This window comes from Dreissena polymorpha, chromosome 14 (assembly GCF_020536995.1).
Source record: "Dreissena polymorpha isolate Duluth1 chromosome 14, UMN_Dpol_1.0, whole genome shotgun sequence".
Classification (NCBI taxonomy): Eukaryota; Metazoa; Mollusca; class Bivalvia; order Myida; family Dreissenidae; genus Dreissena; species Dreissena polymorpha.
In genome coordinates, this window is record NC_068368.1 from 32,633,911 (window position 1) to 32,661,104 (window position 27,194).

Here is a 27,194-nt window from a genome sequence, read left to right on the forward strand (position 1 = left end):
AGGGCGCACAACGTCTGCTTGTCTAAAGTCATTCGATTGGTGTCAGATACGTTTGATACTTGAACAAATAACGCTCAGATAAAATTTTGCATATGGCTTTGTAAACGCCCGTTAGATAAAATGCCAAACGATCTTTTTCAAATATGTTATTACTGTGTTTGCATTGTTTAAAGAGTATAAAAATCAACAAACTTTAAGATTACATCAGTCGCTTCTTTCATATTCAATATCATAGCTAGGGGTTAATTACGTATCTAATTAACTTCCCTTGATGTGGCCGCTATGCAGTTGTCAATGCTGTCAGATGGTTATTTTGATCGGCTGGACTTAATAACAGTGCATGTTTAATTTTATCATAATTTTAGGGTAAGTATACTTATGTTCCTATCTACTAATTGATGATGATATTTAGCCGACAGACTTTTATCATTCAACGTATTTAAATTAAGATATTTCTGAATACCAATATTTGTTTTAGTGTACAATTTTTTACCGCCGTCTAGTGTTTCAGTATCTATATATAATGCAACCTTAAATATCTGCATAGGGGATCAGTGAAGATAAACAGGAGTCATGCAAAAAAACAAAAACACATTCAGTTAAGTTCAGATTAAAGCCTTTTCAAAGAGTAATTGTTTGCGAACACTTCGGCTTATGGCTGGACTCGTTAATTCAAATATATGTTTGTCATAAAACTATAATGCACTCAATAACATACAATGAACGTATATTGGAGTTGACTCTTTTAAAAATTTAGTGTTGAATATAGTTATACGCCGTTATTCGTCTCCATTAATAATACTGACATGCAAATACCTTTTCAACGACTTAGTTGCGAATTGAACTATATTTCCCAGCTGCACACCAATTATACTATTTTTCATAATATTATACTTGAACGCCAAAAAATAAAATCCTACCAAATCTGATAGGAATTTCTTGTGATGGCTGACAGAGCATGCGAGAGAATGGAACGACAACTTGGAGATTGGCTGTACACACCAAGGCTTATCATCGTTTAACCACGATTAGTTGCGAATTATGCTACAGCATGATAACTAATAAGCAAATGGAAAGTATGACACAGTTACCATAATAAACATATTCACTAATTGTGTTGATTTAAATAGTTTCAATGTTTGTATTTTATCTTATTAGAAGCGTCTTTGCTTTCACCAATGGCTCCGTGTAGCATGTATACTGTGCACAACAACAGTTAAATAATGCAACACTATACAGCCAAACCTAGTGGAATAAATGTGCCTCAATAGAGCGGGATGATCGCGTTTACATTATGCAGTTTAAGCTATCAGAATTAATCGAGTGTGCGGACCTTCTTCCTTACCTCTGTGGCCAACTGAGGTATAAAATATGTGTCGCGTTCTGGGAAAACTGGCCATAATGCAAGTACGGAAAGTGTCGTCCAAGATTAGCCTGTGTAGTCCGCACAGGCTAATCAGGGACGAACATTTCCGCGTTTATGACATTTTTCGTTTAAATGAAGTCTCTTCTTATCAATAATCTAATATAGGCGGAAAGTGTCGTCCCTGATTAGCCTGTGCGGACTGCACAGGCTAATCTGTGACAACACTTTACGCAAATATAATGTCATTACAATACGATATTAAGGTGTAATTAACAGGTGGTAAACTAGTCGAAGGCGTTACACTCTTGCAGTGTGCCTTTAACTTTAATTCCTTATGACGCAAATAAGAAAACATTCAGCAGTCGTTGCAATTAAAATCACAATAGTGTAGCCCATACAATTTTTTATGTATAAGATAAAATCACAACTAGTATTCAGATCTTAGATATACGCGCATATGGATTGCATAACACAGTCGTGGTTCTTACGAAAATTGATATTTTATTAATTTCGAGTCAGGATATTGGATAATATGTCTGCGAATAATAGGCCTGAATTATCGCAGTCGGATGTGGATGGTAAGTTTTACGATTTACGTCCACGCATTTGTTGAACGTTCGCATATCTATACAGTTTCATTTACTTTCAAACGTTGGTAATTCATTGTATAGATTAGTACTTTTATCCTTCCATCTGCCCGTGTGTCTGCGATCACTCGAGTGAAGTGGGTACTTTTATAATCTATTAAGTTAAAATTATGTCACAGTAAATGCACGTTGCTTAAATTATACCATTATTGCTATGCTTGTCCAATAGTTATCTATACCAGGATGAGTGACACGCTTAATAGTATTTTGTTAGTAAGCCTGTCGGGCGGTAATATCAGGCGACACTAGTGTATCCTTAATTAATGTATTGCCCGACTGCATATCTTAGTAATAAAGTGTGTTTTTACATGTTAAGTATTGAAGACCAAAGTGAATGTAGAAACCCGTTATTAAATTTCAATTATTGTAATTATTCATACATGTGTTATATAAAATCAGAAAATAGCCCGACACAAGAAAACTTGTATGCTTAAAAAGAAAATAAAAACGTAATATACACATGCATTTGTTTTAACCATTGTTATTAATGGACACATTTATTAATATCGGTTTACATGCATGATCATAAATGTGGGGGCTCATTAGTTAAGTTCTATTTCGCGTATATCAAAATAGTTTATGGTTTGTAAGTACAACCAATTATTGTGTACTCCTAATTGATATTATCAAATTAACAACCCTACGACAATTGTATTCGAGTCTCGATTAAACTCCTATCTTTAAGTTGCTCGTAAGTTGAGTAATAGGTAAATGTCCGTGAAGACTTGTTTACCATACGCTTTAAAGACATACTACTCACTATCAAGATTATTGAGTAGTTTGCTGTTCGCAAAGACATTGATTCATATCACATCGAAAAATCCGGTATTGTTTAATCCTTTAATAATATAAGACAGACTTGTTCACAGATTAGAGATTTGATTCAAATAAATGAACAATGCATGCAAAAGAGCGAAATAAAATTACTAAAATTTAGGTAAAAGGAGAAATAAGATTAGGATAATTTGAATGAATTCATCGCTTTAAATGTATTAAATTATTAAGTGTACCAAACTTAAAGTTGTTGAATCCTTTGGAGAATTTCTTACGCTTACGTTAAAGGCTCTTAAAAAGATGACAAATCCAATTATTATGCATATAAACTGGTCTAATTTTTACCTGATTTCAGTTACTATTGCATAAAAAATGATAATAACACAGCTAAGGTGCAACGTTTTCAAGAATTATGGAAGAAATACCCGTTTCATAATTTGAAGAAATATTTACAACTTTTCCGTACATTTTTCTATCTCCGATGTTCCTCGGCTTCGTTCGTAAAGTACGCATATATTGATGACGTAGTACAAACAAAACAAAATATCCTTGTAAACAAAGAGAGAGAACATGAGTTCGGTAAGATATTTTTGGATGTGCCTCTTCACCCTTGACCTGCTCATGTGATACACAATGTATTGTGCCGGCCAATCAAAATTTGTTATCGGAAAACCGGCTCGGAATCGCTCGGCATGATTGCGTAAACAGCGATGTAAATAAACTGATTGTCAACACAATTACTAGTAACTTGGAGGACACTGTATTTTGAGCTCAAAACAAGTTGTATTGCTAATTTTATTTTATCGTAATGTCTAATAGTATATATATATATATATATATATATATATATATATATATATATATATATATATATATATATATATATATATATATATATATATTGATAACCTTTATAAATAAAATATGCAAAACATATTTGAAAATCAGTAATTATTACGGATCGTCACCTTTCACGGGCCTTTAACATTGGTTTTAACAATTCTACGTCTGAAGTACACATGAAGCCTGTAAGAATGGTCGACAGTTAAATGGGGTAGAATATTAAATGGGAAAACTATTTAATTTTTTTAATGTTTAAGTTAAACGTTTTTTTTATTTTGTTTTAATGTGTTCTCTTATTCCTATAAATAAAGTTGAGGTAACACATACCACATGTCGAATTTCTGGAACAAGTCAATTAAAAACGCGGTGACTATACATTCATCGCATTTCTTATCTTTTTTTAAAGCGATGTTATCTGAGTATGAACTATAAAGAGTAGAAATGCAATGCGCTCATGGAGAACGGGTCTTCAAGGGTGTGCGTAACGTGTTGACCCAGATTAGCACATAATGTCTGTCTCGATTTTCGCCTCAACTCGATTTAACTAATAAGTGACTAAATTTTAACGAAACATACCATAAATGCGGAGATTTTGGTCCGTGATTTGCCTATGAAAACTGCATTGGCTAATTAGTTTCGACACTTTACCCGCTACATTAAGCCCTGTTTTTGCGAATCGAGGCTAAAACACAAGTAAGAGTCCGTCATGTTTTCATGAGTCCCCATATCTTTTGTTCTGCTTATCATTCTTTGCGAATAAACTCTGGTTTCGAATAGCATGGTCTCATGTTATTGCTTGACTTTGCTGTAAGGGAAGATTTTGTCATAGAAAATAGAAATGTTTTATGTTCAGTTATCAATATACCCAGCTATGCAGCGCACTTTACTATTACACCCAATTGAAGTAACTACGTGCAATATCCACATTCACTTTTAAAGAAACGTGTTTGTATAGTTCTCTAACAAAATAAAAAATACACGAACATTTTTATAAAGTATTGCCTTAAAGTACAGTATAGAAGAAGACACAGCACACCATCACCTTGCGTATACTTGCGTTATTCAGAAAAAATCCAAAAACTTTTTTTCATACGACTAACTTCGAAAAAAATACTTAAAATAGTGTTGCCAAAATTGTGTAACACCACACCAAGGCATTTGTTTTGTTGTAGACAATAAGGACTGGTAATGTAGACTTTTTTAACAAAGCTAAGAAAGCTAAGAAAGCTGTTAAAGAGCGTTATTTTTCTAGAGAAGTTTCCCTGAGAAACTTTAAACCGGTTGGATCCCCAGTGATCTTCATCGTTGATCTTATTTGATAAATAAAATGTATTTCAAACAAAGTTCTCACTAAGAAGTTGACACCGTTTCACATGGACAATCATAATGTAGACATCGATCTTTAGGGCCCGGTCACACAGCGCATTAAGGCTTATGAACGTACAAAAAGTTTTGCAAATCTGCTGGATGTGGTCGTAAGTGGTAATTTCTGGTCAATGGTGGCTTGGCTTCGGACGTGCTTTATACTTGATCTGGTCGCCGGCGGCTATTCCACTGCTGAAACAATGCCTAAGCACGGCTAACGTGTAAGGTAAGAAATTGGTTCGCAACTGTTTAAACGCGGGGAAAAAAGAGGCAAGTTACCACGGCTAGTCGCGGCCTTATCGCGTTTAAAGCACTGCTGTTAACTTATAGGGCATGATCGTAAAACGGGAACTCCACTACGATTACACTGTCCAATCACGGTTCGGCCTCGTCGAAAGCGCAGCTTGTCAAGTATACAAGCGGCCGCACACAGCTTGTCAAGTATGCAAGCGGCCGCACACGGCTTGTCCTCATAGTTGCCGATCGTCTACAGTCCACGTTCGTTCGCTGTTCTCAATTTAATAATACCCAGAAAGAAGGACTACCCTGCAAAGAAAAAGCCAACTAGGTAAAGAAGATCGAGGCCAAGGCTCCAGTTGAGGATGTGGCTTTTCAAGCTTCACAGGCCCTGGTAGCGGTTCATGTCCAGGCCGAGGTCCACGCTTCTCCTGCTGATGCTGCCAGTCCAAACCCTGATCCTCAGGCTGATATTGACAATTTTGCTCCTGGAGAAGCGGATGCTGCTGTTGATGGTCAGTACATTTTATATTTATCAATTCATTTTATATTTTCATTTGCAAATTGTGTTACTTTCAAATTGACATTTTGACTTTTTATTTAGAAATAACAAAATAGAAGCAAGTAACTAAATAAATTGTAACTTCATGAACTCATGTTTCATGTGCAGGTGTTACCCATGTCGCCACCCAGTCTTCCATCCCTCCTGCTACAACCACTTGACACCCCCGCCCCTGCCCCTGAGAAACTCATGGATCTTTGCGAAGTTGCCCCCAAGCCATTGCGGATGGAGAAATACTCATTGCGAAGAAAATTTGCCTTCTACTCCTCCTCCCCAAGTCGAGGAGGAAGACCCAGTACTCGTAGGCAAGGGTCGTGGACGGGGACATGACAAGGTTAAAGCGAAGGCTGCCTTCAAGACCCTAACTAAGGACTGGAGCATTGGCGCTTACGTCTATCCAAAAAGGAACTTGTAGTCAGAAGACACGATTGCTATAACGATACCTCTGAAGAGTTTATATTTGAAGTAGTCGGACCCAGTTTTGGTAGGAGCTTTACACGCAATATGCTTCCCATCTATACTCACATGCGGAACATTCCATCTGTGGTACCAATCATCAGCTAACTGGCGCCACTGGGCGTCAGTCTCAGGCGTCAAGAGCAGCTCATGAGCATACTCGTGGACCATGGCCTCACTGGCACAACCAGACTAATGATGTTGTGTGAAACCCCCAGGCATATTGCATATCCCAATACATGGAGCCAGATGCAAGTTTCCTCAGGGTGATAGCAGCATTGAGTGCAAGGGGTGATCTGCAGTTCAAGGTCTCCATGGGAAGGTCTGGGGTCGTATTCTTAAGTTAAATTTTATTCTTATCCTTAAATTTGGAAATTTTCTTAAGTATTAAGAATTAAATCAAGATAACATCATTGTGTCAATGTTATTTTAGGAATACCAAAAGAAACATGTGCTTCCTTATCTAGTAAAGAAATACAAAACATTGTAATTTTAAACTTAGGTGAAATAATTTAAGAAATGACTTAAGATGTTTCTGGAATACCACCCCGATGTCAATCTCTGTGTATTTTCATTGGACATCGAAGGAGGCATCCGCAAAAAGTTCTGAAAGGCTCTTGGATCTTCGTTACGCATCTCGACCATGAGACAGTAACCCTAGCTGAGGTCTCCTCGAAATCCAGTCCATGATGTTGGAACACAAAGATGAGAGCATCGTGGCGTTGAAGGTTCACGTTCACCCCTTGATATCTAGATTGAGAGTGCAAAAGTCTAAGACAACTGCTGTAAATCAGAAGTGATACACGCGTGATAAGACACTGAACATTCGTATTTAGCGCTTTTTCGAGACGTCGTGTTAACGGTTTTAGGTAGTTATATGTGCACGGAAACCCCCACGTGTCAGTGAAAAGTCGCAAGACACTAGCCATTTCCCTTGATACTAACGCGTTACACCCGTCCGATGTCCGTGCTCCTCCCGAAACAGCCCGCTAAACATTCGTGTCTTACTGCGTCGTCCAAAGTGTTAATCACTACCGGAACACGAATTTGCACGTGTGTTTCACGCGTATTGCACTTCTTTACAAATGCCATTCCGAATTTTCCACGCGTCCTGCAATGTTTTAAACTCGACATTATCGCGCACATCTTCTGCCTCACGGGAGATCATTTTTCGACGAGTTGTGGCCGTGATTAAGCCGTACATCGCTGTGTAACCGGGCCTTTGCATGTGTTTTATAACTTCCACTGACGAAAATAATGTTTACTTGTCTACTTATCTACAATTCTAGAAGTAAATGGGTCGAATAGTGTCGCAACAAAACAATATTCGACAATACTATGCAACATTTAAACACACAACTTTATACTATTCTCAATACACGTGAGTCTGGCTCTGGGAAAACGGGGATACATGCATGTGCGCAAAGTGTCGTCCCTGATAAGCCTGTGTTTAATTATCACTTCTAAGCTAATAGTCAACAGCTTGTTACATGGAACGTTTAGACATCTTGGCATGTGCTGTATAATGTATAAATGAGTTGAAGTTTTTTTATTGGTGCACAATTATAGATTTTAAAAGGTCGCGTAGTGTAGCAACACAAGTTTATTCTTACAGAATATGCAACATTGATTTCACAATTTTATACTAATCTCATTACATTTGGACGTCGCTATTTGAATGTTCGTAGAAAGTCGTGTATGTACGGACTGCAAGGGCTAATCATTTACGACACTTTCCGTTGTTTTGATATGTTTCGTTTCAAGGATTACGACACTTTCCGTTGTTTTGATATGTTTCGTTTCAAGGATTACGACACTTTCCGTTGTTTTGATATATTTCGTTTCAAGGATTACGACACTTTCCGTTGTTTTGATATGTTTCGTTTCAAGGATTACGACACTTTCCGTTGTTATGATATGTTTCGTTTCAAGGATTACGCCACTTTCCGTTGTAATGATATGTTTCGTTTCAAGGATTACGACACTTTCCGTTGTTATGATATGTTTCGTTTCAAGGAACTCCTTTCTTAGTGAACAAGATTTACAAGAGCGAGGCTCATATGAAGATATTTTGTCTTTGTATTTGAGTTGTGCTCCGTGAAAAGGGGGTTAATGCATGTGCGTAAAGTGTCGTCCCAGATTAGTCTGTGCAGTCCGCTCAGGCTAATCAGGGACGGCACTTTCCGCCTAAACGGGATTTTTGCTAAGAAGAGACTATCTTGAAACGATATATATCCTGATTAGCCTGTACGGACTTCACAGGCTACTCTGGAACGACATTTTACGCACTTGCATTAAACTCCTTTTTCACAGAGCACGCTTCATTTTCATTGTCTAGAAATGAGCGAGTGGTTCCAGCACTTCGACAAGAATGACGACAAAAAGCTGGACAAAGACGAATTAAAGCGGGTGTTTCACGCACTCTGCTGGGTGGTCACGGACGAGGAATTCGAGAAAATATTCGCGACAGCTGATCTAGATGGTAATAACATCTAATTTTGTGTGTAGATCAGACTTGCGGCGTTTTATATTTTGATGCGGCATAACGTTTGAAAACGCTGTGGTAATGATAATAAATACGATTGTTAAAAAGAACAGCATATAATTTGCATTTGATAACATGTTTAGTTAACCCATTTATGCCTAGCGTCTAGAAAAAAAAGGACTTGGTAAACAGCGTAGACCCAGATGAGACGCCGCATGATGTGGCGTCTCATCTGGGTCTGCGCTGTTGGCTTAAAGGTATTTCTGTAAGAAATATTATAAATATAGTAATGCATATACTAGACATCCCTAAGTTTGCAAATAAATTGATCCAATTTTGAAGGATGGGAGAGTCCACTATGCATGAATGGGTTAAGTGTACGATAAAGACGCGTGTATTGCTTCCAATAATCATAGTTATGATAACGATGATGATTATCATGACGATAATGATACTGAAAATGAAGGTGAAAAATAAGAAAAAGGAGGTGGAAGAGAATAAAATACAATTATAAATAATATGATAGTTAAATTGATGATGGTACTAATTATGCTGCTTTGCTGATAATAATGTATTTGTAAATGTAATATGGTGATAATTAGGTTATGCATCTGTTTCAGCCAACGGTTACATTGATTATGACGAATATTTACATCTCTTGAGCACGTTTCGGAAAGACCCAGCGACGGAACGCCTTGAACTTATAGAAGCATTCAGGTATCACGATGTGAACAAATGAAAATCAAAATGTTAGCGATACATGTAACTTTTTGAAACAAAACACTAGACATTTGAATTGGGTTCTAGTTGTGTTAAAATAAACCGTTTCAAATCCACTTACGGAACAATATTGAACGGCGTATTTAATAGATTTGCAACTTAAATTGTCTTGATTAAAAAAAATTCAGATAAGTGTTTTAATCTGCAGACATTTTGACAAGGACCGAAGTGGCACCATAGAGAAATCGGAACTGAGACGATTTCTTCTGAGCAAGGACATGGCATTCAATTCCGGCGATCATAGGCTTCTGGATAAACTGTTGTCAAAGGTGGACACAAACGGAGACGGAAAGATTGATATTGAAGGTAGCTCACAGTCTTCGATTATTGTTATCGTTTATCTTAAACCAGACACGGGCACTTTTGTTCTTGATAACGAGTTATTTTAAAATGCCTAATCGATAAATAATCCTTTTTAAATTAAATATTCAATAAATTTCCTGGCAAGAAAGACGCTGGTTTCATGAATTATAACATGCCGGAATGTCTAGTCTCTTATTTTCTTTCAGAATTCGTCACTATGATGATGGAAAAACCCGATATGGCAAAGTTGAAGAAATTTTGAACCATTAATTGTTATAGAGAGACTAGCTGACATATTTTCGTGTTTAAATTCGATTAAACGTCGAGGAAAATCTCAGATGTCGGCGTACTTATTATTTTAATTAAATAACAATCAAACACACATTTGGAACACTTAACATCAAGCGAGCACCTAGAATACATTTTATCTGTAAGCGAAAGACGATTGTTTCGCAATTAATTGAATAAAGGGGGATATTTGATAGATACAAATCTATAACATTTTGCATCCCTTTTACAGACATTTGGTAAAAATAAAGTTGATATGTTTCTGAAATGAGACCCTTATCACAGAAACTTTACAAAATTAAACGCGATCAACGACAGGCGAATGAATAGTACAACAGCAAAACAGAAAATAGGTATTATTGTATATATTTCTTTGCATTTAATAAAAGAACAATGCGACACACTTTTAAATCCGACGGTAAATCATCAAACAACTCAAAAAATTTAATAGTGTGGATCATAATATACAAAGTTGTCGAAGCATTTAATATTGTAAATGTAAATAAAGTGTTGATGAAAAGTGTGTACATTACTTTGTTTTCCAACAAGCTAATTGAAAATTGATACATAAAACATAACAAAAGTTATTGTTTATAATATATAAGGTTAAAGTATAATATAAAAAAATAAAACGGTTTTGTCTGTGTCTAAACACCTTTTAATGTTGCTTGCTTCTTCGTTGTAACACAATTGCAATAGTATCATAACATTGCGAGTTTTCCTCTTTGAAGGTTTTTGATTTATATTATTATGGCTGTTATCTCGATATCGTATGCTTATATAACATCACTATATTAATTAATAACAGCAGCCGCCACAATTGTTAATATCCGAAAAATGTACCGATTAATGTATTCACCTTTTTTCACAACATTTGCAAGAACGAGAGAGGTATTTGAAGTATTTCAGTTGGAATACATGTTGAAAACTGGACGGGGCATACCTGTGTGTTAAACTAAGCTAAAGTTGAAAATCAACGTTGTTTATCAATGTATTTTCTAAATTGTGGCGATAGAATAAGATAACTAATGCTAAAGCTATTGACATACCATGAGTGCTGTGTAACATCTGGACATATCATGAGTGCTGTGTGACATATGGGCATATCATGAGCGTTGTGTGACATTCAGGCATATCGAGAGTGTTGTGTGACATATGGACATATCATGAATGTTGTGTGATATCTGGACATATCATGAGTGTTGTGTGACATCTGGGCATTTCATGAGTGTTGTGTGAAATCTGGACATTTCATCCGCGCTGTTTGACATCTGGAGATATCATGAGTGCTGTGTGACATCTGGATATATCATGAGTGTTGTGTAACATCTGGATAGATCATGAATGTTGTGTGACATCTTGTCATATCATGAGTGCTGTGTGACATCTGGATATATCATGAGTGTTGTGTAACATCTGGATAGATCATGAATGTTGTGTGACATCTTGTCATTTCATGAGTGCTGTGTGACATCTGGATATATCATGAGTGTTGTGTAACATCTAGATATATTATGAGTGGTGTGTGACATATGGGCATATCATGAGCGTTGTGTAACATTTGGGCATATCGTGAGTGTTGTGTGACATCTGGGCATATCATGAGTGTTGTGTGACATCTGGACATACCGTTCGTGCTGTGTGACATCTGGACATATCATAATTGTTGTGTGACATCTGAACATTTCATGAGTGTTGTGTGCCATCTGAACATATCATGAGTGCTGTTTGACATCTGGATATATCATGAGTGTTGTGTGACATCTTGCCATATCATGAGTGCTGTGTGACATCTGGATATATAATGAGTGTTGTGTAACATCTGGATATATCGTGAGTGCTGTGTGACATATGGACATATCTTAAGTGCTGTTTGACATCTGGACATATCACGAGTGCTGTGTGATATCTGGACATATCTTGAGTTCTATGTCACATCTGGTAATATCTGAAGTGCTGTATGACATCTGGTCATATCATGAGTGCTCTATGACATCTGAGCCTATCATGAGTGCTGTGTTGAAATCTGAGCCTATCATGAGTGCTGTGTGAAATCTGAGCCTATCATGAGTGCTGTGTAAAATCTGAGCCTATCATGAGTGCTGTGTGAAATCTGAGCCTATCATGAGTGCTGTGTGAAATCTGAGCCTATCATGAGTGCTGTGTGAAATATGAGCCTATCATGAGTGCTGTGTGAAATCTGAGCCTATCATGAGTGCTGTGTGAAATCTGAGCCTATCATGAGTGTTGTGTGAAATCTGAGCCTATCATGAGTGTTGTGTGAAATCTGAGCATGTCATGAGTGCTGTGTGAAATCTGAGCCTATCATGAGTGCTGTGTTGAAATCTGAGCCTATCATGAGTGCTGTGTGAAATCTGAGCCTATCATGAGTGCTGTGTGAAATCTGAGCCTATCATGAGTGTTGTGTGAAATCTGAGCATGTCATGAGTGATGTGTAAAATCAGAGCATATCTTGAGGGTTGTGTGACATATATAATATAAACAAACCGCATCCAATACTTTGTCAATTCTACAGGCAAACTGCGGCTTGATAATCCGAAAAGAACGATAATCAAATGTTACACTTTTAAAAACCAGTGACGAAATATTTTTGAATGCAATTTATTTTTTAAAATAAAATATTTTTACCAAACACTTAAATAGGCTCTAAAGTTAATGATTTTTTTTTAAATATATGTAAATTAAAATTAGAGTTATAGTAAAATACGGTAAGATGTCCTTAGAAAACAGATTGTTGTACAACGTTGAATGCACTTAACACGAAACGTGGTTTATGCATGCTGAAAGCGATACAAACTTAGGCAATGCTACCTTGTTTAAACAAATCAGGGTTAAACCCCAGTTGGTCTGTTTAATGTCTAACTGAAACATTTACAAACCCGTCGCAAAAAAGTCACCGGTCAAAAAGTAAAAAACAACGTTTGATCAAGTGACACATGTGGACCCAGGATACAAAGTGTGACTCGAGTATGATACACACATATCACGCCTATTCAGCATATATCCAATGGACGAAAATTTAAAACATTATACTCGATGTAAAATTAAAGTCTATGGCTTTTTATTGAATTAAAAAGTATGACATATTTATATTGGCAAAGAATATGAACACAAGAGTGATATTCTTCCTCAAAATATTATAAATCCGAAAAAAATGCATTCGGAATAGACATGAAGCATTTAACATAGAAAAATGTTCATACATATTGCATTATGTTCGTGCATTTCATTGTCGCGCTGACGGCCTGTCAAGACGACCGTTAAACAAAGCACACTTATTGACTTATTTATGTTCTCTTTATTGATCCCAATAAACACTCGCATGTAATACGTCGTAAATCTCTAAAACAACGTATGTCCAGTTGATTACCTCGTTGTGCAAGTTTTGTTTTGCATCATATTTAAACAGCACAGTCTGAACACCAGATAGAGCGGTAGTTGTTTCTTTTCGGTAAACAATACATTAGTACGCGTATCACATCAAACAAAATAATGCTATGGATACTTAGTTAGAGTTGCCAAATAAAGTGCTGGATTAAAAAATACAGGTAAAAAATATTAAAATAACAGGTGTATATTGAACTTAATGGATCAGTTCTCTTGCAATTTATATTTAATAACATTATATTTACCGATCACTGAAAATTGCACAGATAAGCAATAGTACACAACTTAATGCTGATGGAATGATGCTGACGAGAATAATGCCGGGGAAGTGAAGATAAAAAAGCTTATGATGAACATGTAAATGATTTAGGTTATTAATGAGGAGGATAAGGTAGATGAGAAAGACAACGAAGAAGATAATGATGACGACGACGATAAAGATGATGATGATGGTGATGATGATGATGATGATGATGATGATGATGATGATGATGATGATGATGATGATGATGATGATGATGATGATGATGATGATGATGATGATGATGATGATGATGATGATGATGATGATGATGATGATGATGATGATGGTGATTACTGTACTGATGATGATCCTACAGATATGTTAAAGCTTCATTTATTAAATACCATTTATTTAAATCTAAACAATGGTAGAGATATTCCAAAAGACAAACACAAAACAATAGCTTACTGTTAACAAAAGCAATTTATTTATTGGATTAGTAAAACTGCTCAAGAACATGTTATCGCCAAATGCTGGGAGGTAATATGCACGCCTAATTACGGTTTGAAACTAGTATATAGTTTATATAATTAATAAAAAGTCCCCTCGTTTTCGCCTTAAGAAACAATTCAGACCAAAATATGCATTAATCGTTGCATAATTAACAGATAACGTGTTAACGCAATGACCATAACATGGAAAAGATTCATAATAAACTGGAAATGAGATGGTTAATACGGTCCCTGGAGACGAAATTCGCTTAACGCTAATAAGACCACGAAACCTTGAATGATGTGACAGCGGACAGCCTACCCTCTTGAGCAATTGCGCAGTCTTGTCTGGAGCTAGGCTGGCCTGTCATATGGCATTATTATCATTTTCCCACGCCGAGGGCTAAATCTTAATGAGGCGTACATTCCGTTTACTATAACTTATTTTTTATCTTTAATTTGTCATCTACATTTATCATCATTTTTGCCCGTCCGAATCTTATTTTTACACTGTATTGCACACACTTTTTTCAACTTGTTATGAATTATCTCCAACTTTCTAACACGGAGATAAAAATAAGCAAATATTACAATTATCATAGTTTGCATTTGTTCTATGAACAACGTATCGTATCTATCAGCATTCAAATAAAGTTTCGGATAAAAGGAGAATTAAATATACATGCACTATTTTATTTTTTTGTAAACTCATTGTTTTAAATGAGCTCTTCAAATAAGCTCAAGTTATTGCCAAACAGGACTTACAGCCATACCTTGTACGATCCTCGGCCCTCTTCTCATGGATTATGGAGTGATTAGGTCGGTATTTCTCTCGTGGGTTATGGACTGCTTAGGTCGGTATTTCTCTCGTGGATTATGGACTGATTAGGTCGGTATTTCTCTCGTGGATTATGGACTGATTAGGTCGGTATTTCTCTCGTGGATTATGGACTGATTAGGTCGGTATTTCTCTCGTGGATTATGGACTGATTAGGTCGGTATTTCTCTCGTGGATTATGGACTGATTAGGTCGGTATTTCTCTCGTGGATTATGACTGATTAGGTCGGTATTTCTCCCGTACCATTCCAAGAGAATAGAAGACGTGTTTACAGTGCAACAGTCAAGATATATATAGAACGAATGATATTTTGGTATTATCTGTTTTTACTATCTATAATTTCACAAACGGCTTTTAAAACGCTTATATTATAATAAACAAACACTGTTTTAATCCATTTACGTTATTATTATAGTAAAGCGTAACACGTAAAACTTAAAAGAACATAAATTTCACAAAGTACGGCGAACGGAAATAATAAAAGCGAGTTACTAACAGGTTATCACTTTTGTAGTTTGTTTTTAGCGTCAAAACAAGCACACTTATTTTTGTGTTTTAATATCTCATTATTGTAAACAATTAATTGTGTTCGTTTATATTTAAACTGTATATAAACATGCTTATTTCTTTTATCATACCGCTTCATTGATATCTGTCTGAAACAACGTTGCATGATATATTTGTTTATATCAGTCAGTGTTTGGAGGTAATTCAGCTTGCATAATTTTTAGTACAACAGAATCAGATTCAACAAAACAAACTATTATAAACAAAGATGGTATATATTTTATACACAAAAAGCAACATAAACTGTAAAAACAAATTTTACAAATATTAAGCGCAAGAACTCATGACGTCATTATTTACGCATCAAACGTCAAAAATCATAATACATTAACGCAAAAAATGCAGCGTCGTAGAGATTATTTTTCACGATTTCTAATAAACTGTGGGACGTAGAGAGATAATAAACAGAAAAAAACAAATTACTGCCTGATTGTTTAGTAAAATATCAGACTTGGCATGAATAATATAACGGCTCGGCAAGCCTCGCCTTTAATTTTATTCTTAGTCTCGTCTGATATATTCCATAACTATCAGGCAGTAACCTGTTATTCTCTATGTATAGTTTATTATTGAATTGCATGTTTGTTTCAGTAATACATTTAATCAAAACATTAAACTCACGACGAAAATGTTAAGAACATTTATTCATCAAATCGATTTATGTGTTGCACTTATCACTAATATATGTCTATGTATTGATTGTCTTCGCCAATAAAAATGTCAGTCTGTCTGTCATTATCAGATAACCAGTAATTCGAAAATGTTGCGTCGTGTCGGCCGCAACATTAGACGGCGAAGCTCACTGTTTGCCGGCTTTTACAACTACACCGTCTTCGTGCAAACCGGGAATCATCCCCGGGCCGGAACAGATTCCAAGGTGTTTATTGTCCTCCACGGTCAAGATGGACAAAAATCGCCGGAAACCAAGCTCTCCGTTCTGTTCAGGGACGATTTCGACCGCGGGAACCTCGATAAATTTAAAATAAAATACCAACCGGTAAGGCATTTTTTGTTACACACGTCGGTATTGTAATCAATATCCAGGTAGAATGTTAAAATAGGTTCGGTCTCTTTTATAGAAGCTTTAATGTATTCAACAGGAATTGGTTGTTTTATTGTGTTCCGATTTATTTTCCCATAAGAAAAGAGCACAATGGTCCATATATTTAGAACGTTTTTTCTTAAAAATAAACATACTTCAAATTTATTTATTCCACAAATGATTTTCTGAAAGCACATTGTGTTAACGAAAACATTAAAAGGGCTGAATCTGTTTATTTAACGCGCATTTCTAATATACTTAAATTTGTCAGTGAAATAATTCACTAGGTATCTCATATTAGCCTGACTAGGGACTACTTTTTGAAAATGTCACATGAATTCGAGATATATTACTTATGGTCGTTATATCATAGACAATCATAAAAAGTAGTCTCAACGAACAGCAGTAAATCGTTAAAATACAGTGACATGCTACCAATAAGTAATATCACTAAATAGTGATATTGAAAACACATTATGCATGACCTACAATGTAGTTGGTGATTCCTCTATCGTCTAGGTCCAATTTGATTACCAGACCAAGTTTGAGGCTCTTAATAAAGCCCCAGACACGGGAGCTTGTTATCATTGTACAAACTTAACATTCAGATCAATGTCTATGTCAAACTAAAATTTGTTCTCTGTGTTAAAGTAACCGCCATTTTGTTTTACACGCCAACTTTGCGACTCAATTAAGATACCATTTTGAATTAAAAAAGAAGACACTCAAGCTAGATGCTTTGCATTTAAAGAAGTATAATATAATTGTATGTGTTTCCATTTTATGTGAGTGTCACATTGATGTTGTATAAGTATATGTATATGTAACGTACTCTTCATTTCAAACTGAGTTCGCGGTTCTTGCGTACATCGAGCTATGGCTGGGCGGATCAGGTTTCAAGAAAGAGTGGTTTGTTGAATCCATCATGGTAGTCAACAGGGAGACCAAGGTAACGACGGTGTTCCCGATATTTCGGTGGCTTCGCCCGAACTACCGCTTCACTTTTTATCCGTTGGATACAAGCCTGCCGCAATTGGACCCCGTCCCCAGCGGTAAGTTCATTGGCACAGGAGTGTTAGCCAGCTGCGCTAAGTGCATTGAAGTGTCAGGTCATATACTTCTTTGATTCTATATAAAGCCTCCATTTAATATTCCGATACTTTTTTGAAATAGTTTAAACAGTGTTGATAAATTTTCTGAATGACTAATTAATACACGGATTTTACCTCCTTTTTCAGACATCTATAGGAATCTTCCTATAATTTTTACAATGTTACAGAGAGTCATCAAATAAGTCATTACTTGCACTATGAAAATTCCCTGACTTCATTTATCTGGGGACACGTTCCCTAACATTAGATGCTCATTTTGTACTAAATGATTGCTTTAATAGGTATGCCTTTCATCGACAAGCGTATTTGCTGTCGTGTAGTAGCCACGAACAACGTTTTTTAAACGTCATTCCTTTGTTTACTGCAAAGTATTCTTTGTGTTACCTATAAATCTAAGTATTCTATAAGTCTGCTGACATAATGAAATAGAAAGAAATTAAGAAAAACAAGACAAAGTTCATAGTATCGAATGATATTTGGATACTTGAATAATTGCTAATTCCAGCTTTGACATATTCGCATCGATTGATAACTGTCACTATTTAGCCATAACTGTATTATATGTTATGCAGAATATTACAACATACACAAATGCAATATGCTTGTTTAAGAAAATTCTGACAAAAATTGATGTCGTATAGGTAGTAAGTGACCTATACCACTGCATTTCCACGCGTATTGTTTGATATGAAAACATCAATTATATATTTTCATTATTGGCATTTAAATTTTCTCGCTAGACCAGAGACGAACAGAACTCGAGGAAAAACGCGCGAGTTACCAGCTCTTTATCCGAGCACCGGGCCTGCCGCGGCAGCTTAAATCACCACTTCCGCTTGAAGAGCAGCCTCCACCAGAAAACCCGTGGGACTTAGCTAAGATCCGCGTGAAGATCAGTGTCACGACCACCCTTGCACGTCTGACGATGAGTAGCTGGAAAAGTATTGATGACGTCAAGAATGTCTTTACGAAGACGTTGCCACCGCCGTCTGTCATTGACCGGTTTGTGGAATGTTTTGTAAAGAGAATTTGTTTTAAATAAGTGTCCGTATTGAAAAATGTAATGTTTAATTTTTTTCGGAGATATAGTTATATAATGTATATGTATGAATCAATTTTGTTATAACTATAGCTCATTTAATTACTTCTTGAATCGTATACACAACCAGTATATGTTTTCCATTCAAACAGGTCATTTAACTTTTCCATTATACATAAACGCATATCTTTATAAACTGTCGATGAAATGTTTCACTCATTGTTCGTAAAATGACTATTCAAAGTTTACTGAAAATCTATGGAAGTCCTACAACTGTGAAATAAGTAGGTCAATACAATAATACATTATTCACCTACGCAACATCTTAATACCCCCGACACACCGACTCCGTTCGAAGTACGTTCTGAAAAATGTTACTAATTGGGCTCGAACTGTGTGAGAACGGAGTGATCGTAGTAGCAACGTGTTACGAACTGTATTCGAACTTTGTGGACGGCCTGGAACGGAGTTGAACGGGAGAGTAGTTTCAGAACTTTGAGCCTACTCAAAATTTTCTTCCGATCATCCCGTTCTACAATTAAACGAAGTAACAACGTACCGGAAACGCAATGGATGTACTAAGAACGGATAGGTCGTACTTAGGTCGGGTAAGGAACGTGCCAGAACGTAGTGCGATTGGGCCGAAATTACCTGTACGAGGCCACACCGATCGAGACCGTTTCTAGTCCGTCCAATCCGTTCTCGGACAGACCGACCCCGTCCGCACTACGTCTCAAGTAAGATCGTGTTTCGTGTAAATAAATTGAAACTAAAAGATAAGTTCTTACAGCGTTTGCAACACGTTCTATAAGTTCTCAGTTAGTTCTTAGTACGTTTTACTCATTTTAAGAAGTTTGCAGTAGTTTCCAAGTACGTTGTACTCGTTCAATGCAGTTGTTACAACGTTCAAACCGTAAATACAATACGTTCAGACAATGTGCATATAAATAGAGGTCGTTGTCTCAAAATTGGTTATTTGTGATATTAAGTTGAAATATGGACAATCTTGGAGCTATTAATTTTTTAAATGTTGGCTTCGTGAAATGTATGTTCGATGCAGAGCAGCAATATAATGTTTTGTTGAGTTGAGAAAGAAGGCTCAAAGCGTGAAACATAAATGAGAACTGGAACGTAGTCGTTTTTATAATCACCGTGCAAAACGTGGCTGCAACTACGTCCTAAAAGTACTAAGAACGTAGTAGGACTGAGTGAAAACTGCCTTTGAACGAGTTACCACTGCACAACGCCTATAGAAGAACGGTGCTGAGGACGGGCTCGGTCTGAATGGAAACGGTATACCAACGGGGACAATTGGAAAATTGATCCGATTTGAACTGGATAAAGACGGACTGGCAACGGGATAGGACGGGATAGGGACGAGCTGCACGTAGCGTGAACTGTGTATAAAGATCATTCAATCATATTGTAGATTTTATTCGACCAAAACTACACGTTTAAGCAAGTTCACATCCCGTTCGGCTTTTTCTTCAGAACGTGGCCGAACTGTCTAAGAACGTGCTTGATGTATGGGCTCCTTAATGCTGAATGCACTTGCAATTTGATATCCGTGAGGGACCTTATACGCTGAAGTATTTTCATAGAAACTGGATATTGTATGACATGTGCAAACGTTTTTGAGCTCAACCCCAATCGTAACTTGAGATTAAGCTATGAATTAGCACCTTTAGAAACATGAGTATAACATCCAAGGCCTATAATTTCAGCTGGAACGACGACAGACAATTCGGCCTACAGAGGCTGGCGGGGGTGAACAACTCATGGGTTCAAGTCTGCCGAAGCGTCCCCGAGAATTTCGGCGTCACCGAAGATATGGTAAATCCCTTTCTAGAGGGCCTGTCTCTTACGCGCGCCTTGAGCGATCGCCGAATTTTCCTTGTCAACCACGCTATACTCCAGAACGTCCCGACCAAAGAGGATTGTCACCTTTGCGCACCGATGGCTCTGTTCTTCGAGGACAACACCGGCTCTTTGAAGCCAATAGCGATTCAGTTATTCCAAGACGCTGCAGACGACAATCCGGTGTTCTTGCCGTCTGATCCGGAGTATACCTGGGCCCTGGCGAAAATGTGGTTCAATAACGCCGACTCTTGCATGCATCTCACCATAGCACATTTTGGGTTCGCGCATGCGCTGATGGAGGGAATCGCGGTGACGACGAACAGGTACGTTGATTTGGTCGTGTGAAAAAAAAAGATTTTGGACGTAATACGAACATGTTTCATGTCGTTGTATATGTATCGGTGTGTGTTTTTGCATGCGTACTAGCATGCGCGTGAGTGTGTATCTTTATAAATTGTGCATATTGAAATGTTCTTAATACATTCAAACACGAAATACCAGATATAAACATAACATATGTGCTGGTCTATCTTTTAAAGGGTCTGTTTGCATTTCTAAATGAACACTAGTTTCTTAATTTTAAACAATAAAGATTAAGTGTTTTAAATCACACGGACATGCCTAATGACGAAATCTTTGTACACAAAATTGAGTCGTCTATGGATATTGTCAATTGAAATCGGTAAATTGATGTTTTCATGATGTTTTTAATGAATTATATGATAACAATACATGTATTAATAAGATTGAACTTAAAATGCGCTCTAATGGTTGCAGTCCGAAATGATTCAGTCATATTTTTATTTACATAGGTAATTGCCTTAAACCGCGTGCTACCAAATACATTTTAATTTGTAACTGTCAAATACTATTAAAATATAAGAAATTTGTAAATTCTTCTGCAAACAAGTCTCATTTAAACTATTAATTCCATTTCTTCACTTCGAACCAATCACTTCCGGTTCCCCAATTTTCAGGAATCTTTCCCAATCGCATCCCATGTTTAAGCTCCTGGCTCCGCACTTCTACCACTCGATGGCAGTCAACCAGCGTCTGTACGATAAACTCATCTCCCCTGAGGCGGGCTGGCTCGAAAACATCATGGGCATTGGCACAAACGGTAAGTGTGCTATGATAGCTAGTGTGATTGAGACACAACACAAGTTATGTTGTTTGCTTCTTTGCATTTTTGACGTATATTGTAATTCAGCTTTACCATATGCTAGGGGTGATTGTTAGACAGTCAGTGTGCTTTTACGAATAGTCTTAGTCAGCTCTGATTAAGTCAAGTCAAGTCAAGTCAATTTTACTTTGTAAACAAAGACCTCCGGCCCAAAATGCATAGTAATACATTATAACTATCTATTAGATCATATCAGAGTTGTGTCAAGTACATACTTATACAAAGACATACGGGTTGTGTTAATATAGCAATATACATTATAAAGTTATTCATATTATAGCTATTAACATAGTTGCGGTTAGAACATATCTACACATAGGTAAACACATACACAAACAACAACAACACATATGTATTAATATACATCTAAAGTATGTAATTAGTTATTGATAATTTTCAATAGATGGTCCGCATATATACTTAACTTGTTTAAAGTAGTGTCATCATTCGAGCTTATTAAGTTATAAAAAATTAGCGGTGAATCGCCTGAAGAATACCAGCTATACAGATAATTTAATCGTATTTCATTGTATTTGGTACACTTAAAGAAAGCATGGTATTCGCAATCCAGATATCGAATTTCGTTTGGAGAACAACCGTCACATATTCTGTTCTCTTTTTGTACATTATTGTGTCTACCCAGTTCGATTTTTTATTTATGGTTTTGGGCACGGAATTTCGAAAGTGCAATCTTATATTTTGGCGTTACATCAATTGATAAGTACTCTTCTGTGTTAAGTAGACTTTAGTAATGTTTATAATGATGCCATCGACTCGAGTTTGAAACGTCGTCGCTTAAAAGATGATATAAACATGTTTTAATTACCAACATCTTGGTTTAGCCAAGTATAAACAAATCCGTATGTGAACAAAAAATTTCTTATTTTCGATTCATAGTGTGAGTGTTCTCTGACATTGTTGTGGAAATGTCTTTAACATTTAATGAACCTCTTGGATTGAAAAAGAAGGCATGTTATATATGACATTATATTAAAAGCGTTTCCATACATACAGGTATTTGTTATTATATATCACTATATTTTTTAAACAGCCATTTTCTTGTACAATTGTTGGATAAATACCGAGCACAACACACACGTTCTATTATAGGTCTATAGGTCAGTGTAGAATCTTGAACACTTGTGTGGATAGTTCCGTTATCAATTTCAGTGAACAAGTTCATTCAAATTGTACAGTAATTTGAAAGAATCGTGTTCATAAAAATGAGTTTTTTTTTCAATTTATAAACAAAGCTATTAATTTTAGAATTTAACACTGTGTCTCTTATTATATCAAGAAAACTAGCAATACAAATATTATTAACCCGCGATTCGAGTCCGTACTCATCAGGACCAGAGAAACGCTGACGTAAACAGGGTCATACCGGCGTAGTTTCAAAATAGCATACACAAAGCGTTACACAAGCGTATTGTGTGTAAATAATTAAATAAATCATTCTTTAAAAATGAATCTATTATGTTTGCTTTTAATTGTCATGCATGTATTGTCATGTCAGGCACATTTTGGAATGCAATCGTTTAATTTTTGAAAATATAAACATTCTCAATTCGTGTTTTCCATGTATTTAACTTCACAGGTTTTGAAGAAATAATCCGAAGGTATAACGCTATCTGGAGGCTCGACCTCAACGGTCTTCTTCCGGCCGACCTTCGAACACGCGGCGTTTTTGAGACTGACATTCTAAAACAATACTACTTCCGGGAGGACGCAATGGCTCTTTGGGAAGTAATTGAATTGTTCGTATCAAAATACGTAAAACTCTATTACGACGTTGATGATAAGATAATAGAAGATTCAGAGCTACAAAACTGGCGACAGGAAATGACGACAGAAGCTGACCACGGAGGCTTGGGAATATATGGAGTACCTGGAGAAATGGGCAAGTTCACATCGCGCGCCCAAGTGACTTCCGTATGTGCATTTATAATCTTCACGTGCAGCGTTGCCCACGCAGCTGTCTGCTTCAAGCAATACGACGAGTACGCCTTCCCGCCAAATTACCCGGCGATGCTCCTTGGAGAGCCGCCAAGGGACAAAACGCCGCGTCAGGAGCAGGATATCCTGAACGCACTTCCGGGAAGGTCAAACATGGTGGATGCTTTAACAATTCTGAAATTGCTGAGTGAACGACACACGAAGCCGATGGGAGAGTATGAAATGAACCTCGTTTATGACCCGGAAGGGATCCGGCTTTTGGAAGATTTCAAGCAAAACCTCAGAGCGCTGAGTGCGACCTTGAAAATTAAAAATAGAATAAGGGTTCCCCCGTATCCATTTCTGGACCCTTGTGAAATTCCTAACAGTATGATTCCGTGAACTGAGCAAAATTTCAAATTAGGGATCAAATCAAAGTACATGTACACATACTTATATGTATTTCAAAATGTATTGCATATAATGCAGTGGCGTTTGGCTGATTGCCTATGTGGACAACAACATCAATTCAGTTTGAATTTCTGATTCTATACAGTGTTTACAACATTACTGTATTTAGGTATGCGTCTGAATACAATAATTATTGTTTTGAATATATTGTTTAGACCGCACTTTATATTTATATGTTAAGGAAAAGTGGCGAATCATCATCATCATCATAATCGTCATAATCATCATCATCATCATCATCATCATCATCATCATCATCATCATCATCATCATCATCATCATCATCATCATCATCATCATCATCATCATCATCATCATCATAATCATCATCATCATCATCATAATCATCATCATCATCATCATCATCATCATCATCATCATCATCATCATCATCATCATCATCATCATCATCGTCATCGTCATCGTCATCGTCATCGTCATCATCATCATCATCACCATCATCATCATCATCATCATCATCATCATCATCATCATCATCATCATCATCATCATCATCATCATCATCATCATCATCATCATCATCATCATCATCATCATCATCATCATCATCATCATCATCATCATCATCATCATCATCATCATCACCACCATCACCATCATCATCATCATCATCATCATCATCATCATCATCATCATCATCATCATCATCATCATCATCATCATCATCATCATAATCATCATCATCATCATCATCATCATCATCATCATTGTCGTCTTTAACATCATCAATCGCACCCGAAAATTTGCGTCATAACGGTCCAATCATACCGTACTTTACGCATTAGGGTCAACCTCGACGTAATTTCATATTCCACGTGAACGCACGAACTGATACCATGCCAACCTACGTGTTAACGTACGGCTCCGCCGCTGCAGATGTTTTTGCACTTTTAGGACGCACAATATGTTGCACAGGAATTACAAGTTTGTAATTGCATGATGCTTGGGACTTGTAGCTTGCATGACATAATACAGAAAATCACACAGCAAAATAATAATTATTAAGATGGTGCTTTATGAAGCGAAAATAATGTTTTATACATTGTTTAACACGATGATTATACCGTATCATGCATAGTACATGCAGTAAAAGTTATACTCGGGACAAACGTAGTCTTGTCATTGTAGTACTATGTTTATAAAATGAATCTTAAACGCACGAAATGTAATGACGCCATTAATGATGTGTGGATATTTTTACAAGTTGCAAAATAAATAGCAAGAATACATATTTGATGAGCTCTTTAAACAAGCATTCGCAAATTAACACAATAAAATAGAACAACCCTTTAATCACAAAAATTCTTTTTTAACGATGACTTATTCAATAATACGTTCGTCAAAATAGACGTCGAAATACCCATTTACACTAAGGTAGCATGCCGAACTGTGTGATTTGGTCGCAAGCCACCTTGTTTAATTAATGTCGTGATAATATTGTATCTGACAATTTTAACACTCCATGGACGATTTTGCGTTTAGCCTTTGCTTTTTGCTTGAGTTGACATTTAACAGTTAACAGTTTTATCGAATATTAAGGGAGTTTAAAGGTTACTTTTAAAAGTCCAAACCGATGGACACTAACTCGCAATATTCGTAAATTGCGTTTAGGAAAAAAATTGTTAAGTGTTTTTAATATTCGTGTTAATGATTGAAAGCCTTTTTTCTCATTAAATTATCGGAAACCTGTATTTTTCAAATATTGTTTGTATCTCAATTTTCGGGCACGAAAAAAGAAGAAAATTTACACATGTGTTCATTTCATCTAAACGTTATTCTAGTTTGTTATTTATCCACGATTTAGTTTTTTTGTTCAAACAGTAGAAAATGGTACGTTATTTTAGGGTTTCAAAACAATAACATCTTATGTTGCTTTTATTATTCTAAGGTATAGAAATGCGCGCGATAAGTCACCCATAAGTTATCTCACTTGACAGAAGCGCCATTCGTTTTTCATTAGCGCTGTTTTCAAAACCTACATAAACAACGAGAACACAAATTACATATCAGGTTTCAAATAGTGATGTTCGTTATATTCAGTTTGAAAGTTATTATAAATGAGACAATTAGCGTTTTGTTTTATTTGAGTGCAACGACAAACGCTATAAAGGTATAAGTTTTGTTTTCCGTATGTTTGTTTTGGTTATTTGAACATAGAAGCATCGGAAATAAAATAAAAACCAATTTAAAAAAAGGTGTATACACGGACTAGTCCTTAAGATCAGTTTAACTGTCAATATTTAATCCTGTCTGCATGTAAACGTTGAACAACTAAAGCTAAACTTTTATTTTAATAGACGATTGGCAACACATTTTCCAGCACAGTTTTGCAAAAACGAGAGTTTTTATAAAAATTATAAGTACACCAGATGTGCGTTTAGCCCTTGAAATAATTGTTCATATACTATTAGCGTATACCTGACATTTTGTTCTGATAACAACATCTCCAAATATGATATACATATATGGCATATTGCCCTAGCGTATCAAATTATACAGCACTGATTAGATTCGATCGTGACATATTCACAATTCGTATTTGCGGTCATTTAATAATTTATATGTGAAGTACTTTGTTATTGACATGTATTTTGGCTTTATGACATACCTATATGTTTTAAAGACTGCGCAACTTTAATTTGGAGCAACATTGAACGCGAGTACATATGGCGTTTGAACACAAATCATAGACAAAAGTGTCTATAGTAGAGCATTTGGCTTCATCACACTATTGAATCGGTCCTGTGGTGTGTTACAAAACATTCCTACTAAAACCATGCCAATCTTTGCAGTGTTTTGTATGCTTTATAAGTGTTATGAGTGGATAAGATGTTAGCAATTTAAACTGTAACTGACACGGTGGTTATTACTTCAGT

The 27,194-nt window shown here is 36.2% G+C and overlaps 2 protein-coding genes across 4 annotated transcripts; both read left to right on the forward strand.

Annotated features, from left to right (window-relative positions):
- Positions 1–228: 228 nt before the first annotated feature.
- Positions 229–10,629, forward strand: LOC127857993 (uncharacterized). 3 transcript variants are annotated; one of them, XM_052394819.1, is made up of 6 exons: positions 6,466–6,572; positions 6,838–6,978; positions 8,589–8,732; positions 9,356–9,452; positions 9,664–9,821; positions 10,025–10,629. In XM_052394819.1, the coding sequence occupies exons 3-6, from the start codon at positions 8,591–8,593 to the stop codon at positions 10,078–10,080; spliced, it is 453 nt and encodes a 150-aa protein (XP_052250779.1). In that variant the 5' UTR covers positions 6,466–6,572; positions 6,838–6,978; positions 8,589–8,590; the 3' UTR covers positions 10,081–10,629. The 3 variants fall into 3 exon arrangements, with proteins under 3 accessions (XP_052250780.1, XP_052250778.1, XP_052250779.1); XM_052394820.1 differs by lacking the exons at positions 6,466–6,572; positions 6,838–6,978 and adding an exon at positions 229–366; XM_052394818.1 differs by lacking the exons at positions 6,466–6,572; positions 6,838–6,978 and adding an exon at positions 1,716–1,944.
- Positions 10,630–16,415: 5,786 nt separating this feature from the next.
- LOC127857276 (allene oxide synthase-lipoxygenase protein-like) lies at positions 16,416–24,309 on the forward strand. The gene is made up of 6 exons (XM_052393691.1): positions 16,416–16,652; positions 17,548–17,749; positions 18,550–18,811; positions 20,573–21,031; positions 21,686–21,828; positions 23,489–24,309. The coding sequence occupies exons 1-6, from the start codon at positions 16,416–16,418 to the stop codon at positions 24,226–24,228; spliced, it is 2,043 nt and encodes a 680-aa protein (XP_052249651.1). The 3' UTR covers positions 24,229–24,309.
- The last annotated feature ends 2,885 nt before the right edge of the window (positions 24,310–27,194 follow it).